The 16,984-nt window shown below is 44.1% G+C and overlaps 1 protein-coding gene across 1 annotated transcript in view; it reads right to left on the bottom strand.

The window, feature by feature from the left end:
- GRIP2 (glutamate receptor interacting protein 2) overlaps positions 1-13,303 on the bottom strand; it is an 80,948-nt gene extending 67,645 nt beyond the window's left edge. The window contains exon 1 of the mRNA XM_059480018.1: positions 13,093-13,303. Coding sequence (XP_059336001.1) covers positions 13,093-13,132 — 40 coding nt within the window. The 5' untranslated portion in view covers positions 13,133-13,303. The remainder of the gene's footprint in view (positions 1-13,092) is intronic.
- Between the last annotated feature and the right edge of the window lie 3,681 nt (positions 13,304-16,984).

The following is a 16,984-nucleotide window of genomic DNA, read 5'->3' as shown; positions in this document are numbered from 1 at the left end:
AAAATCAAATAATAAAAGACAGCTCTATTGTGGGTTTTCAATCAAATGAAATTAAGTACTGTCAGTTTATTAGACTTTAGCACTCAAATCACTGGTGCCACCTAAGTCTAGAGGCCACTATTACTTACTTCTTTAAAAACCCTGGAGTTAGTCAAAAAAGGAAAACAAGGTTTCCTTTAATGAAAACCATCATGAATGTTTTCACTGCAAAGGGTTTGGCTCCAAGCTGCCTTCCAACTAAGGCAGCTTGTCAAAAGCTACACCCTAGCAGGCAACAGCTTTTATTTTCTGATATATAAATAGTTGAAGCCAAAAACATTATCAATGTTCATATTAAAATATATTTCATCTTGGTGTCTTTTTGGGGTTTTTACTGTCTTATCTAATGCCGGGGTTGGACTCACAGAGGTCCAGGGAGGAGACAGAGAGACAAGACTCAAGGGCCATTGGCAGTGCCAAGAGCTGGGCACCCTCATGCCCAGCCTGGGTGGGAGCATGAAGCACAAAGCAACAGCTTGGGGGTGACAGAACAGGGAGAAGTCAGGACTTCCATCTTCTGAAGTGGAGATCAATTTGCTGCAGTGATAGTGATAGCAAATTCTTGCACCTATTTTGCTTTTTACAAACTCTCCTTTGATCCCTATTATGATTGCTTTAAAAACGGTACTTGTTGTCTTTCATCCTCCAAGATCTTACAAAAGAACTGTTAAATCAAGAGGCTGTTAACTTTCCAAGGAGAAAAGGAGTTTAAGAAGTACAAGGTAGGGCTGTACTGTAGAGAAGGGAGAAGGCAATCTGGTCTGGTGTGTGAGCCTGGCTGGAGAGCACAGAACCCTTCAGGGCAGAGCTAGAGAGCCAGAATTTGAGAAGGGAAGCTATAGATGCATCCTAGATGTTGGAACATGTGCATGTCCTCTCTTTCCACTGAATGCAAAGAATTAATGACCTGGACACTGTGTTACAGAATATCTTGGCATGATGGATGGACATCTTTCTCAGAAGCATTTGGCAGCCCTTAGGCAATTCAGAGGATGGTTCCCAGGAACTAAGCTCTTTGACCTGTATTATGCAGGGAGTGAAACTGGATGTTGAATGGCTCAGTCACAACCCAGTCTTACAAAAAAAACCAAAACAAAACAGGTGAAGGTGCCATTCGGGATTAAATTGGCTGAAAAGAAATATCACCGTTCAGTGAAAGGGTAATTTTTGCCCATAATAAATATTTTCTGCAGTTTTGACCAGCTCAAAGCTGAAGATCCCACCTCAAATGAAGCAGAAGGATACATCAATATTACTGCAGCAGAGACAAAAAGCAATGACTGACAGGGTTCCCTGAGCTACATTTTTATGGTGAAAAGATGTTTTATTTCAAACAGAGGAAAACTGGAAAACCCACTTCCAAATATATACCTGGATAGGAAGTAAAAAAACAGAACATGAGTTCTGAAATAGAAGTAGGAGTAATGAAAACTATCATTGGATATCGTGGAGTTTGTAAATTAGGACTTGAGACAACAGTTTTTAATTCTGGGCTTTGCTACAGACAGATAACTTTTCCCAGTTCAGCAGGCAAATTGTCAAGAGCAAATCTCTTGTGACAGGCAGTAGACAAAGCAAAGGAAAAACCACTGGATTCTTCACCAGACAGGGAAGATGAGGTGGCAAAAAGAACATTGTGCCAACATTCAGCCTCATAATCCTTTACAAAGAGGGACTTAGCTACAGCTGTAATGCCTTTTTTTGTTTTACTTCTATAGTATTTTAAAGAGAGTCCTTGTTACAAAAGTAAATTATGTGCCCCAAAGAGCACATGCAAAATTTTAGCAGCTCTAAACGTACAGCAGTCCATGTGGAGACCAACTGAAGAGAAGTAAAGCAAGCTTAAGGAAACCTTTTAGAAAACACAGCTCCTTAGATAAGCTGAGAAAAGACCCTTCTTTTTGCTTCTGGAAAAGCAAATCACATCTTGCTTCCCTGCTGATCCCATCAGTTTGACATAAGCAACACTTGTACCAGCAAGATATAACAAGGGGTGGGCAAGGGGAGCCCAGCAGGGCTTTTTCAAGGAAGGTCACCCGACCACATATCCAGGTTAGCAGCCTCTCTCTGCTCCCAATCACAAGTCTGCTCTGACTCAGGAAAGGCACAGAAAATTAAATGAAGGATCAAATCTGGGAGATTTACAGTGGCAGTTCAAGAGGTGGCTGAGATTGATACAGGTCCATGTGTGGTATACATCAATCTCAGTGCCAACAGCAATAAGAAAACCCTTGCAAACCACAGGAAAACAAAAACAGCAGAGCAAAACAAAACAAAACAAACACTGGCAAATCAGGCAACAGAAGAGGTGCATTTCAGGGCAGTAACATTCAATAAAAGCATGAGCCAGGGATCAAGGTGTGAAGTGAGCAAATAGATTCGGGTAAAACTTATCTCCAACAGCTTTTTGCATCATCCCACGGACCAGTGCACTAAGACATCTCACAGTCAGGTTTGCCAGCAATAAGGTGATGCCCCAGCTGGAGCCCCCAGCTCACAGTGCAGCCCCCAAGGTTTGGGAACCGATTTTAGCACTGCAAAGGCAGCTGATGCTGCAGGAAGGTGACATCACAGAGGAAGACATTTAATGCAGTAGGTGGCAAATCAGGTGCTTTATCCCAGATTTGTACTGCATTTTGATGCAAAGTGCTTAAAAGCCAGTGGGAGTCAAAAATTCAGGAAGAAATTCCAGACAGCATTAACTATTGTAAAAGAAAGATTTCTGGCACCCCATTTAGACTTGTTTCCAGCTTATCCAAGAAGCTCTGCTAAACCTTACTAGGACTTAATTCCCATAAATGTGATTCTCCCTCAGTGTTCAGCTAAGTAGCAATGTTTCAAAAAAAGTAAATACCAAATCGTGGGAGTTGGATTATTCATTCATGTGGTAAAAGCCATTATATATTAATACATACAGATGTTCCCACTTCAGGACTCATCTAAACATATGTAGATTTTAGACTCTGACACACAAACCATCTCTTATGCAATGGCCCATGTATGAGCCCAGGCTGATTTATCCTAGACTGTGTCAGGAGGATTCAAGGGAGCTGTGTGAGAGATGGAATAAGCTTATTGCTAAATGACTAAAGAAAGAGTAAGCAAGAGCCTCACTTAAAATGAAAGCAAGGAGGGAGAAGGAGAGAAATCGAAGAGTCAGGAATATCACATTTAGCAGGACAACAACATGAAATATGAAAGTTCCAAAGCTCCAAATTATTGGACGTTGGAACTGGTGCAGCCTGATCCCATCAAACCAGCTGTTAAAAATTTGCCTGAATTGCCCATTAAATCTTGCTTTCAACAAGCTCAGCTCTTGTGTTTGCCCACTTCTTGCTTCCCATTAAGCCTTGACTTGGCTTCAGACTCTGCCAACGTGCCAGCCTCCAAACAGGCTGATGTCAAAGATCAGCACAGCACCACTTCAATGAAAGCAAACATCTGTTCAGTATGAAAGATGGATGAGACCCTGCTCCAGCAGACTTATTAATGTATTCCAGCTGTTTCCCATGGCTGCCTTAATGCAAACTGCTGTGCTGCTTTCCAATTGCTTTATATCACACAGGTGAAACAAAACAGGTGGAGAACCCAGTCTCAACTTCAGCCAGCACAAGAATTCACAAAAGACATGGAAACTCCTGGTGAAATTCAGAACAAAATGCCGCAAGCTGTTCTCTGTGAGTCTCTGAAAAGCTCACAAAGATGCTTCTTGCGAGTACCTGTAAGCCAAGACAACCTTGAAATTTTCACAAGGAAATCCTGCTCTGTGAAGAATTCATGCCCCATAGCTCTGTGGGTCAGTTTTCCCTTGGCCTTTTTTTGAAACCCAAAACTGTGGCAATCAAAGGATTAGCCAGGTGCAAGGTATGGCCAAAAGGAGGCTCAGGTTGGGAAATGGGGACACTGGTTAGAACAGCCCTTGCAATTTGGTGAGAGTCCCAGCTCTCCCAACCATCACAAACGCCAGAGGGACTGGCAGACTCATGCCTAGGACTGAGGAAAAGTCAGTTTTGCATTGCCCCAGGCAGACACCTGCTCCCCTTTGAACAAGGGAGGGGAGCCTGGATAAGAAGGGGAGAGGCACAGGAGCTCTCCCAGGGCTGGACTGAGCAGTTCCAGCAGCGCAGCTCCACCTGCACCCAAACCTGCCCTCTCCTCACACACCACAACCCAAGGCCAGGCAGGTGGGCAGCAGAATGAGGCTACATCTGAAAAGATGCAAAACACACCTGAATGGTTGCTGCTGGGAGTTTTAAAGCTTATAGACAGTAGGAAGTAGCAATGAACTCGGGAAAATTCAGGTGTAGCTAAAGACTGCAGAGTCTTGGGAAGAGAGAAGATGCACGTGACAGCTTTTCTCCAGGCAGGAGCACAGACCATTAAATGTAATGCTTCACATTATGCTTCCAAATACCCACTTAATTTTGATTCAACAAGGCACTTGTGCTAATAAAAATTAAAACCAGCAGGTTCTGCAGAGTGTGTAATGGATGTGTGGAAGAGATGCGTGCGCAGGTATATCTAAAATTAACTATGAATACTAAACCTGACTACTTTCCAAGTCTGGAGAAGTCTGGGGAGCACTGCAAAAACTTGGATGCCAGTCCTTGGCAGGGTGCTGTGCAAGGGCCCATCCAACCCCTCACCTCACCAGGGGTCCTCAGGATTGTGGGGGAACATCCCTGCACCAGATATCTGCCATTCCCACCTCTCTAACCTCCAGATGTAGTCTGGATTCTCCAAAAGCAAGTATTGTCAAAAGTTTACCTCTTGCCACTACATGCCAGAACCAAAAGCAGCTGCTGATTATACATTTCCACCAGTTTCACACAAGTATGGGTGTCTGTGTGTCCACACTGCTGCAGGAGAGTTGAGTGCGTGCTCAGGGAGGTGAGGGGGAAGAGATTGTCTCAGTGAATGTCAGATACAGCAGGTCCATTTAATGACTAAACACACATGACTGTTTGCTTATAAAACACAGTGTCACATAAATCTGCTAGGAGCTAATTGCCTATTATAGCTCATGACGCTGCTGGAGTCAGCTGCTGAATTATAAAGGCTCCTTTACAAAGGAGGGAAAGCCAGTGGAGTTCTGCCTGCCCACCTCCACCACAGTTTCCAAACATTTTGTTTTCCAGTTCCTGTAAGGTGAATGCTTATCCCCCCTCTAAGTGATGGGGCCCTTCTGCCAAGCTTGCTTGAGTGAAAAGATTTAGGATAAATTGAAATACAAGGGGGAAGAGGAGTTTCTTTGATTCTTTTTTGAAATTATTATTATTAATAATAACAAAACTTTCTCTGTTGTCTCAAGGTTCTTGTCCAGCCTCACAAATCGCAGCATCTATCTCTCAACTGTCTCTGCAGCCAGCCTGGATCTGGGTGGTATTTGCCACCACCTTGATGGCAGCAGTCACCTCCCATGGCCTGGCTGCAGCAACAAGGAGCAGGGAATGGCAGGGAGAAGATCCACATGCTGCACAGCACGGACAGGCAAGGGAGCAATGGACCACAGAGTGACACCTGGGCTCGGAGGGAAATAGGGAGCAATGAGTGATGCACCCTCTGTCTCTGAGCTCTTCTAACTTCACTCTGATTTTAACTCCACGGGTACAAGGTTTACAAGTCACCTGGGCTGTCTCATCCAGATCTGCACATCCTTGAGCATCTTCCCACTGACTCCAGGCATAGCTCTGTGGCTCTATCCCAGGACCCCACGTAGTCCATTCCTACCTCACACTCACACCCCCCTGATTCCCCTGCATGGCTTCACTGCTGCAGAGCATCAGCTGAGGCTGACCCTGCAGAGATGGTGCCCAAAATCCCCCCTGCTCCTGGGGGCTCATGGGCTGCAGATTGGAGGCATTCTGGGGGCAGGAGCAGCAGAGCACAGCATCTCATGGCAGGAAGGAACAAGATCTCTTTACACAGTGGGTTGTAAGGGAAATGCATTACATTATTAAAAAAAAAAAAAAAAAACCCTTAGCAAAACACATACCTTCATCTGATGCCAAGAGTTTAATCCTACCCAAATGGCACCACATTCCATAAAGAAATTATCCTCTATAAATCACTGGGCAGGAGCAGGCCACTTCCCTCACATTTCAGGGTGAAGGATTCACTGCAATAAGGACCCTGTATGGATCAGCCATCATGCCCACAAGGGGAAAGGAAGAGATCTCCACTGAAATCTGATGGAGAAGCAGATTTATTGCTGTAGCACCTCCTCCATGTGGGCTGGTAGCACAACAGTGGGGACTGCTGGAGGTCTGACTCAGACCCTCATCATTTGTATGGTCATGCATATGGCTGCTCAAAGATGAGGAGCAGATCCATGCCTGAAGTTGGCTATTTGGCTGAAAAAGCAGATGTCTGGAGCTGAGCCATCCCACCCTCAGCCTCAGGTGAGAGCTCCCATAGGGCAGGGGCTGAGAGGGCTGGACCTCTGGGCTCCCCACATACTGAGATAGCTCTGAGGAAGGACAGAACTTGGAAGTGAAGAATTAATGGAGTCTCAAATGCGTTCATTTACTCAATCTCTGCAAACAGCTGGACACATGACCTCCAAAACAGAAGCACACACCAGATCAGGGACCTACATCCCTACTTTGGGAAAGGGGAAGATGCAATGATGCAGAAGAATGCAACAAGTCCTGTTTTCATCCACACACCTGGCAGCAGGGAGCCAGATCATACTCTTTCCAGCACAAGTTCTTGCCTCCCAGGACCAAAGCATGTTTATGCTTTTGAAACTGCTCCCCAGACCTTCTCACCAGTGCTGTTCTCCCCAGACCTGAGCCAGGTCCTACCTCAAAGCTTCATTATGATAAACCACAAACGTGTTGATTATATATTAAGGCTGGAAGTTGGAGTACTGCTGGGAAGAAACCCACAATGCCTTCACCTTGCTAACATGAACCTGCACAGTAAGAAACAGATCAATTGTGAGGAGTGATGAAGTGGATCATCTCTTCATCCCTCAGCCACACTAAATAATTTACAGGGCTGTTTTGGGACTGACATGCAAAGCAGTTTAACAATGATTTAACAAAAAAGTATGAGATTCCATCTTTTCATGGGTTCCAGGTGTTGAGATCAATTTACTTCACAGCAATTTTAATTTCAGGGCCTTTCTTTTCCCTCCTCCCCACAAAACCTGCAGCTGCCAACTATGCTGGCATCTACAGCAGCTAGGAAACGAATTTCCCTGTGAAGCAAATTCTTCCAGGATGAATTGAATGAAGGCAGAGCTCATAATTGCACATTACTGAAAACATTTCTGATAAAAAATAGGGAGATATTTTTATCCACATCTCCAGTTGAAAATTGCTGGGAAAGATGCTTTTGAAAAGCCATCATCTCCAAGCATGCAATTATCAGATCCTTGAACAAAAACACACGGTCAAAGAAAAAAAAAAAGACTTCCATTGAAATAAAAAATCGGGGGTGGCAATTGTTAGGAATGGAGGGAGAGAAATTCTTCATCCTGTGTGATTTTGCACATTTCAAGTTACTAGACTGATTTATAAATCCACAGATTAATAAACTTGGTGGCTAAGAACATCAAGCTCAGTTAGTAATTTTTTTTTGTTGCTATGAACAGAATAATAATAATAATATTATAAGAAATAAAAAATCAGAAGCAGACTAGCAGTCAGACTGTCACAGACCCAGAATTTCCTAACGCCCACACAAGCACGTTTGTCTTGAAACCAAATTCTGCCACCTTGAATAGACAGGCGTACAATGACCTGGGGGCCCCATCCCATCAAGGCTTAAGACCATGCCTACCCTGATGGGATTACTCACATGCTAAAATTTATGCAGTAGCTGAACCGACAGCTGGAAAGAGCCTTAAATGTTCTTATGCCTGGTAGCATTTCATTGTCAATTGATGAACATTGCTAAATATTTTTTTGCTCTACTTTTTCCTCTCCAGCTCTGCATTAGCACATCTTTCTGATTATTATTACTTGTTAGATTTAATTGTTGCTTTTATTTGCAACACCTACACATGCCTACACACAAAAGTAGAGGTGCTCTTCCCTCCAAGTTGCCCAATACCTTTTTCTAGCCTTCTGGGTAAAATTCCATGATTTGCATCCTTGAGTTAGGTGGATAATATCACAAGCAGTAAACATTGACATCCGCACACAATCAATTTTAACAGTCCATTTTCAAAAGAAATCAAATCCTACATGCCCTAACTTATGCAAGCACTTTGGCAGTGCAGTTACCCTTGGCTTCCATGGATTAATAACAGAACAACATTATAAAGAACAATGATCCCAGATATAAAGCCAAAAGCAAGACTTGACACACCACATGAAACTCAGTCCCCTTCTGTGGGTCACTCTAAGTCAGAGGGTGCCTCTTCCAGTGGCAATGAAATTTTCTTAAGGAGGGTGGCCGGGAGGTTAATGCCTGGGCTGGAAACTGGGCTCCAACATTTAACACTGGAGAGAAAAACCTCCATAGCAGTTGTTTAACTGACACTGTGGACCAATATTTGTATCAAATCTCCCTGGTCTTTGCACTGAAAAGCATCCCTTTCATACTCATCCCTCCTCATACTGGAGGAGAAAAACTGAATTTAAAAAATTGTTTCTATAGGCCATGAAAAGCTGTAGAATATTACTTTCATCTGTTTTCTTCTATAAAAGAGAAATTTCAGTAGAATGGGTAATCTTTAGAAAAGAGCAAGAATTCATTTTGACAGCACAGATCAGCTCATTTATACTTAAAAGTTTAGTCAACAAAGCTTTAGAGACCTGGTCACCAAAGTCCTAAAGCCATCAGGAGGTAGCCATGAGAACCTAAGGAGGAGGGGGTAAGAGATCACAAGGCTGAAGAATAAAATGCAATGTTCAGTTTAAAAAAACCAAACCAAAACAACATGCTACCAGAGTGGGGGCGAGAGAATGACAAATCCATCACCCTCTCTTTGAGTCCCTGGAGCTGACTGTGTGTGAGCTGTTAACACCAAATGAGGAGGACTAACTGCAAACCTGGATCTACCACAAATAAGTAATGCCCACTCAATTGCTTTCCATATCAGAGTAACATTTCTGGATAGACAGAAAATGCAAGTTGCTATATCTCAATTTTAGAAACGCTTCTGACACTGTTTCATGTGCTATTTTTGTAAGTATGTTTGGGAAGCAGGATACAGATGATTATGAAGTGTATGCAAAACTGATTGGAAAACCACACACTGAGAAAATTCATCAGTTGTTCACAATCAGGAGGGAAAGAGGTATTAAATGAAGTTCTGTGAGGACTCTCCACCAGCCTGGTAGGTTTCCTGGTAGGTTTTCTCTAAATGACCTGGATGGTTGCAAAGATATTATTAAGTTTACTGACAGCCACAAGGCATGAGGGACTGGAAGCAGGCTGGGAAGTAAATTTTGAACCCAGAATGACTCATTCATGAAAGGACAGATGTACAATTTGGTAGAGGGGCATGCAAGTTACCATACCCAGGCAGGAAAAATCTAATGAATGAAGGATGGGGAAAAACTATCAAAGTGACAGCAAGGACTCTTCAGATACTGTGGGCCGCAAACTAAATGTAAATCCACAGTGCCATGTCATATGCAAGAAGAGCTAACACCCTGCTATAAGCAAGGTGGGTATACTCTACAAAATCTGTGAAATCATTCTTTTCTTTTACTCAGCCCTCATAAAAGCCTTGGCTTGAATGCAGACCCCAGGCTTGGGTACCACAGCTCAACAACAATGTGGCCCAGCTGGAGTTCATTCAGCTTGAATCAGTGCAGGCTGGTCAGATATCTGCAAGACCACAACTTCTGAGGCTGGGGGGAGAGATGAGTTGTCTATGCTAAAAAGAAGAGAGGGAGGAGGGAAAAAAGTGTTATTGCTCTCTTCAAATATTTGGATGTGATGCACAGAGGGAAAGGAGTAATCTGTCATCTGTGTTAGGATGGAATACAAAGGCACTGAAATTACAAGTAAGCAAAGCTTTTCCTTAATATTTCAGAGTACTGAATTAATTTGAGCTGATGCACTGTTCCCAGATTGGATATATTCAAATGCAATGTGGATGGGTGATATCACAGGTATGGCTGATACTATCTCAAGGCAGAGGAATAGCACAAACTCTCTCTGCCCAGTTTTGTCTCAAGGAAATTAAGATCAATGATTCAGACCCAGAGATGTTTGTCTTGGTACACACACCCCAGTTAGTTTTTCTCTTAATCTTTCATTTGGCTGCAACTGAGGCAAAGCTGACAAGTGACGTAAGCAGCCTGATGAGCAGGACTTATATTAAATAGCACTATTGTGATGAATTCTTCAATAACAAAGATAAAATCTTTCTTCCTAGGAGATTTATCTATGAAGATTTCCTCCTGTCTTATTCTTGCTCCTCACATTAGCTTTCTATCCCTTTCAGGCATGTTTTTTTTCTATTCTTTCCCCTGCTTATTTGGCAAGCAGAGAGAGAACACAGGGGAGCTGATCTCTTGAAAACTGGGAGCAGGAAGGGGCAGAGATCTATTAACAGGTCTCTTTTTCTGGCCATTCCCATCCTGCAATAAAGGGTGCAGTTTGCCAGTCTCAAAAAAGGACAGGAAATTCTGCTCTCCTTGGTCTGCAGAGAGTCCATCTCCTGCTAAAAGCATGGCTTCTAATGGCAACAAAAAACCCCACACCTAAAACCAAACAACAAACCCAAATAGAAAAGCACTGAACATCCTCACTCATCTACGATCTTTATTCTTCCTTTGCCTTCTATACAAATTGTATTTTTAAAAAATCAAAAATAATTAAGTCACCCAAATGGATAAGTCTGAAAGACAAATGGTCTTCTGAAGTGTCTGTACTGTCCTCAATTAACATTTTACATGAGCTGGTATGAGATGGGATTTTCAGTGTGTGACTTGGAGCAGCACGAACGAGATTCAGTGAGTTCTGTTGCTCTGCCCTTTTCTGCAGTGATCCTGCAGTAAGGACTAACTGAATGTGAAGTTTGCTAGAGCAAAACATAGAGGATGTTCCTGGACTTCAGAAAGGCCATAAAGGATTTCAGGGAAGTCCTCCAACAGCAGGATTACAAAGGCTCTTGTGGAAACACAATCACCCTACTAGCAGCAGAACCACTCACTCTAAATAGAAAATAAACACCACCTCCCATAAAACATCACTGCTGCTTTGAGTTTTCTGACCCTTCCATTCTGAAGGACACACAAAATCTCTCTATGATTAAAATGTCCCATCAAAAAATGTCTGAAAGCAACTGACAGAAAGAAAAGAAATCATCAATACCCTAATGGTGGTGGGCCCAAAAAGCACTTCTGAAATGTTTGGATGCTTCTTTGAAACAATCCATTTGGTTTTGCCTATTTCACCTCAAATGCTAAAATGAGTGGTAAGATTGCAATTCCCTTCACTGCTTCCATTCTAGACTTCCAGAAAGCATTCCCATTAAAGCCATGATCTTGGTCCTCAGGAGCACCACAAGCATAAGCTGTGAGGGTCTGACACCAGGGTAAAAAAGGCTTCGTACCCACCCAGTGACTGCACCATTCCCTTGTACATGACACAACATTGGCCCAAGATTCTTGAGAAATGTTTGGGGCTGACATCAGGAAAATTTCTCATTTGATCACCCAGGATCCAGACATCACCATTTGCAACAACACAGCCATCTTGAAGCACCAGATGTCTCTGGTGTCACGTTGGAAGGACTTCACAAATGACCCCCTCTGTGGCTGGTGGCACCAAGGAGGCCCCTCGAGCACCCTCAGTGTCAGCCACCTCCAAACCAGGGCCCAGGTCCTGGCTCAACCCCAAGAGCAGTGTGAGATTCTGCCAAGTTGTCTTTTGATCTTTCCATGGAACAAGTGCATTCCTGCCAAGTCACACGCCCAGACTCCCTCAGCCTATCAGGACTCATTAGCGTGTCTCTGGCAGCTTCAAATTAAGCCCCCAAAATGCTTCTTGCTGTGCTGGTACAGTAGGTGGACATTGCCTCCAGTCACTGTCTGTGGGATTAGGCAACACAGCCAGGCTAAGATGCTTTCCACCTGGTTTATTTTACCCTCAGATTTAGGGAGGGAAAACAATTTTCTAAAGTTAGGTTTCGTGCTTTAGGGCTTCTTGATGCCAAGGAGAGGACGAAGTCAGTCTCACTACATCACTTCAGGCAGTGCAAAATGATTCAGAAACCATAAATTACCTCTGTACTTCCAACTCCAATGTCTTTGCTTTCAGAAGGGAAATGCTTGCATCAGAGCGGAAGACAAGCTCCATGTAGCACATTCAGCTGCAACAAGCAGAGCTACAACATGCAACAAAGTACCTGAATATTGCACTCAGCTAGAAATATAAGAGCCTGTCCATCCTGGAAAGAGTCAGGTGGGAATTTGATGCCTGCCCTTTGTAAAGGTGTCCTTCTACACTCATCTATCTACTCTTTTGTAGAAATGAAATAGATTTTTTTTATACTCCACAGTAACAGTGAACTCATATCTAAAGTGGGGGTTAGCAGCTCATTGAAATGTCAGATTTCCAGCGGGAACTGAAATATTTATTAGACAAGGTAATAGTGGATTATACAGGATGGGGGGCATTGGCAGTGATCCCACCACATTCAGCAGAGCACTTCTCCCCTCTTCCTTCCCAGCCCTCTAATCGCTATTGCTGAATGCCCAGACCATTCACACACTGAGCCTGGGAAATAAGGAGCTACATTTAGATTTTGTTTTTTAAAAAGCTAAAACAGCTTTAAAGACTCCACAATATCTGAGGTACCAGAACAGCCCCTGTGACTGCCAATCTTCAAGGTGGAGAAGGAGAAGGCAGCCTGAAGGGTACTCTCCAGTGGTCACAGGGAGAAATTCTTTACAGAGAAGCCAAGAAATATTTCACAAATCAAAGTAATTAAGTTTGCATGCAACGGTTTGGATTTGTAAAACCACTTTGAAAGTAGCACATGAAACCGTTCATGATATTGAAGATGCTTAAAGAAAATCAGATTAAACAAAAGTAAACTACTGGACAAGGGAAAGAAAAATACAAACAAGGCTCACTCACCAAAGTCTGACTGCAAATCCTTTTTCAGTCCACAAAGCATGTCTGCTGTTATCTATCAAACCATTCAATTAATTGTAAGAGCCGCTCGGTTTTCTCTCCTCCCTGCCTGGCCGAAGCCCCTTCCCGGGCAGCCCGGGCCGGCTCCCAGCGCCGAGCGCGGCCGCAGCGCACACGCGGCTCCCGCACCGCCCGGCACCGAGATCAGCACCCACCGTCCGGGGCTCTCCAGCTTGCGAGGACTCAGAAATCTGGCAATCCTTTAGGAAGAAATACCTTTACGCGGCTGTTTAACGTGCGGCTCGCCAGTCCCGTGTAGAAATAGGAAAATGAAGGGAATGGGGGATTTTTTTTATGAGGTCCTAAAAATCCGGTGCTAGTTCTCTCGGCTGCACTGTCCATCGGGCATTGCCAAGCAAAAGTTGGAAGCGCAGTGATTAACCGGAACAGCTGGTTGAAGGGGAGGCAGCCACTGAACCCTGACGCTCCGGCAGATGCAGCAAATGTCGAGCGAGCACTTCATTCCCGGCGGAATTCCACCCCGCGCCCCGCCGGCGGAGAGCGGGCATCATCCCGCGGGGATGCGCTGGCCCCTTCCTGCCCGAGCCCCTCCGAGGCTTTCATGGGCATGTCAGGCGGGGCGTGGGGGAATTAAAAAAGGCAGAGACGGAGGGGGGCGGGCAGGCGGTGCTGCGGCGGAGGCAGCGCTGCCCCCGCGCCAGAACTTGGCCGGCAGCGGAGCCGCGCAGCAGCCCCGAGTTGCAGCTGCAGTTGCAGCAGCAGCAGCAGCGGGGCTGAGCACACGAAGAGGCTGCGACTGCAGTGTTGCCTGACACACTTTCCTCTCCCCCACCCCCTCTTGGCAAGTGCTTGCAGAGCCTCCAGCACCTTTCAAGGCAATGTCAAGCTGCTGTCAAAGCATTACAGTCCCTCCCAAACACACACACACGGGGCTCGTAAGGAAATATGAGGCTGCAGCCTTGTGTCCTCCCTACAGCCTTGCTGAGAACTCGGTTTAACCCTTCCTTAGGAAGGGCAGAGGAATCAGCACGGACAGAAGTCATGCAAGTCCTGTGTTGAGATCTTGGCGAGAGGAGGCTTTGAGGGCAGTGCTGGGACCCAGCTGGTCACAGAGAGCTTGGCCCTCCAAGATGCTGCATGGCTTCCCTTGAAAATGCTGGCCCTGCACTGTGGGTAGGGAAAGGGCACTGGCCCTGGAAGAAATGGTTGCAGCAAACCAGTGTCTTCTTCCTTTACTATTAAAATGGAAAAGTTGGCTGATTTGTGTTGAAGATCCAGAGCATGCAAGGTATGCCAATGCCCTGGCCATGGGGCTATTAGCGTGTGCACAGGGTCAGATCCTGCCTCCAGCACTGTGCAGGTTCCCTTCTCAGCCAAGCTGTGAGAGGCAAACTGTGCTAACCAGCTCATGGCAGCATTCTCCATAGTCACCCTATTGCCTTGAGAACTACTGTCATCTATAACAGCAAGATTATGCCCACAAACAGTGAAAAGAGATCAAGACGAGCACGGACTAAGACACAAAAGGCATCTACATTTTTGTATGAGGGTCCAGTCGTGGTTGAGACTGCTACTAAATTTGTCTGAAAGTAGCCAAGAGGTCACAGATTTAGAAGGAAGCTCATGGAAAGGCAGCAAGGTTAAGCCTTGTTTCCTTAGGATAGAAATCAGGATAAATCAAGAGGAACTAAACACATCTGAATGCACCAGCAGGAAATTTTTACAGACCTTGGGGCCCTAACTCTGTGTGGAGGAGGATAACTGGGTTTCAGCCTAATGCCAGAGCTCTTGTTCAGATTGAAATGCAGCAGCATCTCTATTGTGGTTCAAATTCAGCTGTTTCATGAGAGGATAACTTCTACAAAAGCAATAAAATCACTAAGTAATAAAAAAACTACTTACAAAAGAGATATTTTGGTCCATAATTTGTTTAAAAGAAGTTATTCAGTCTGACAATAGACTTAATTAGTAATTGAGGCAAAATTTATAATTAGAAATCTTTTCACACAGCTATTAATGCTTTTGCTGCAGAGAAATTTCATCTTAAAGGAAAAAACATTACCAGTTGCACCACAAATACAAGAAGCTGCTAATTTGAGAATAGCCAATTGCTTTGAATTCCATGAAATGGATGTCTCCAAAATGGTGTTTTAAAGAAAAATTTAAAATAATTGTGCGATTAGACCACCATAAAATTCTTTCCAGGTTATCTGCTGCATGAAAAAAGTGTGTGAGAACACAGCTCTAATATCCAATTGAAGCTGTTTGTTTTTGTGGATGAAAACTGGCTGGAGCTGCCCCATTCCTCTGATGTTGGTGGAGAAGGAAGAGACATTTGGGCATTTCAAGCCCAGAATTGCTGGTGGCATTTGTTGAGCTGCTTGGCAAGACACCAGAGCACCAGGAGCCTGGAGAGGACAGAGATGTTTACTCTATGGTTTCTGGCCAAAATCCACAAACACAACACTTTCTTCATGTTTCAGGTGGCACTGTATTAAAACCAGTTGAACAGCTTGAGTTTCTAATGGGGAAGGGAAAGGATACACCCCACACCCCAACAAAACAAGGCAGACCAAAAACATATGGCATCAAAGTGTGTAGGTGTCATAAAAGAGCATGAGACATCAACCTAAGCTATGGTGACAAACTCAAGGAACAATATGTAGAGTTTGGATGTTTCAGGAACAGTCTGTGCATTGTCCTGTACCTTCTTGACATAAACTTTGTGTGCTCAGAATTAGCAACTTTCAAAAAATTCTCTGGCAACATCAACTACACACAATCCTCACCTACAAATGCATGGTTTTTAAAATAAGTTAATTCTGTGGAGGTGGAATGTTTAAAAAGTCTTTTCAAAGGAAAAAAAAAGAAAACAAAAAAAAAATCTCAGTTCTGTTTTTTTGGCATATTCTGATCTCTTATTACCATTCCAGGAGGAAAGAGGGTTTAGGAAATGCTTTCTTGCACCTCCACTTCAGTATAAAATGCTCAAGGAAAAAGACAGCACAGGCTGAGGACAGTCCATGGCTAGAGAGCTCTGGGTGGTCCCTATTGGAAACATTCATCCATGCAGGCTCGTGGGTATCTCTCATCCATACAACAGAAGTGGTGATGCCAGTGAATAAGCACCCACTCTGCAGAAATGGGCATTTACTTTTCTCAGGAACAGGCTGCTCTTCGAGTAAAGTTCATTTGTTGTAAGTAAGGAGTATCTACCCTTACATGCACAGACATGTACTAGTGCTTGGTTGTGCATTTCTTGTACCCACCACATCCTGTCCTGCTTGTGAACCTCATACATATTTCCCCAGAGCTGCCTTACAAATCCTCCCAGGACCTCAGTGGGAGCGATGCTGCAAACCTTACATGGCCTAAATTGGTTGGGATGACATTTACAGAATACACTTTTATCCAAACAAGACAGGGAGGACAGCAGAGGGAAGATCACAGGCTATTCAGAATATCCATTATTTAGTCCAGTGTTTGATGGGTGTTTGTAACCATTACTTATTTAACCACATCCAAAAGGATCCTTGTCAGAAGCCACAGGACTGTGGAACACTCACACAAGATCCTGATATGAACCATTTAGCACTGAACATGCTCTGAACTGTGGAGAACACGGAGAGAATCTTACATCACTCCACATTAGGAAGTCTCAGGAGACTCTCTGAAGACAGCTGAATGAACATAATGAACAGTGAGGCACAAGAAGATGATGAGGAAAAACCCCCAACCAGATGCACTTAGCGCAGAGGAACACCAGCGTTCCAACCGCATATAAAATGATATTAATAGCAACAGAAATTGCTTTGGGTTAGGGAAGGTTCAGAAGAGACTGACACAGATGCTTTCTACTTTTTTTTTTAGTTCA

This window comes from Ammospiza nelsoni, chromosome 11 (genome assembly GCF_027579445.1).
Source record: "Ammospiza nelsoni isolate bAmmNel1 chromosome 11, bAmmNel1.pri, whole genome shotgun sequence".
Taxonomy (NCBI): domain Eukaryota; kingdom Metazoa; phylum Chordata; class Aves; order Passeriformes; family Passerellidae; genus Ammospiza; species Ammospiza nelsoni.
The sequence above is the reverse complement of the archived record's forward strand: the minus strand, read 5'-3'. Positions and strand labels throughout refer to the sequence as shown.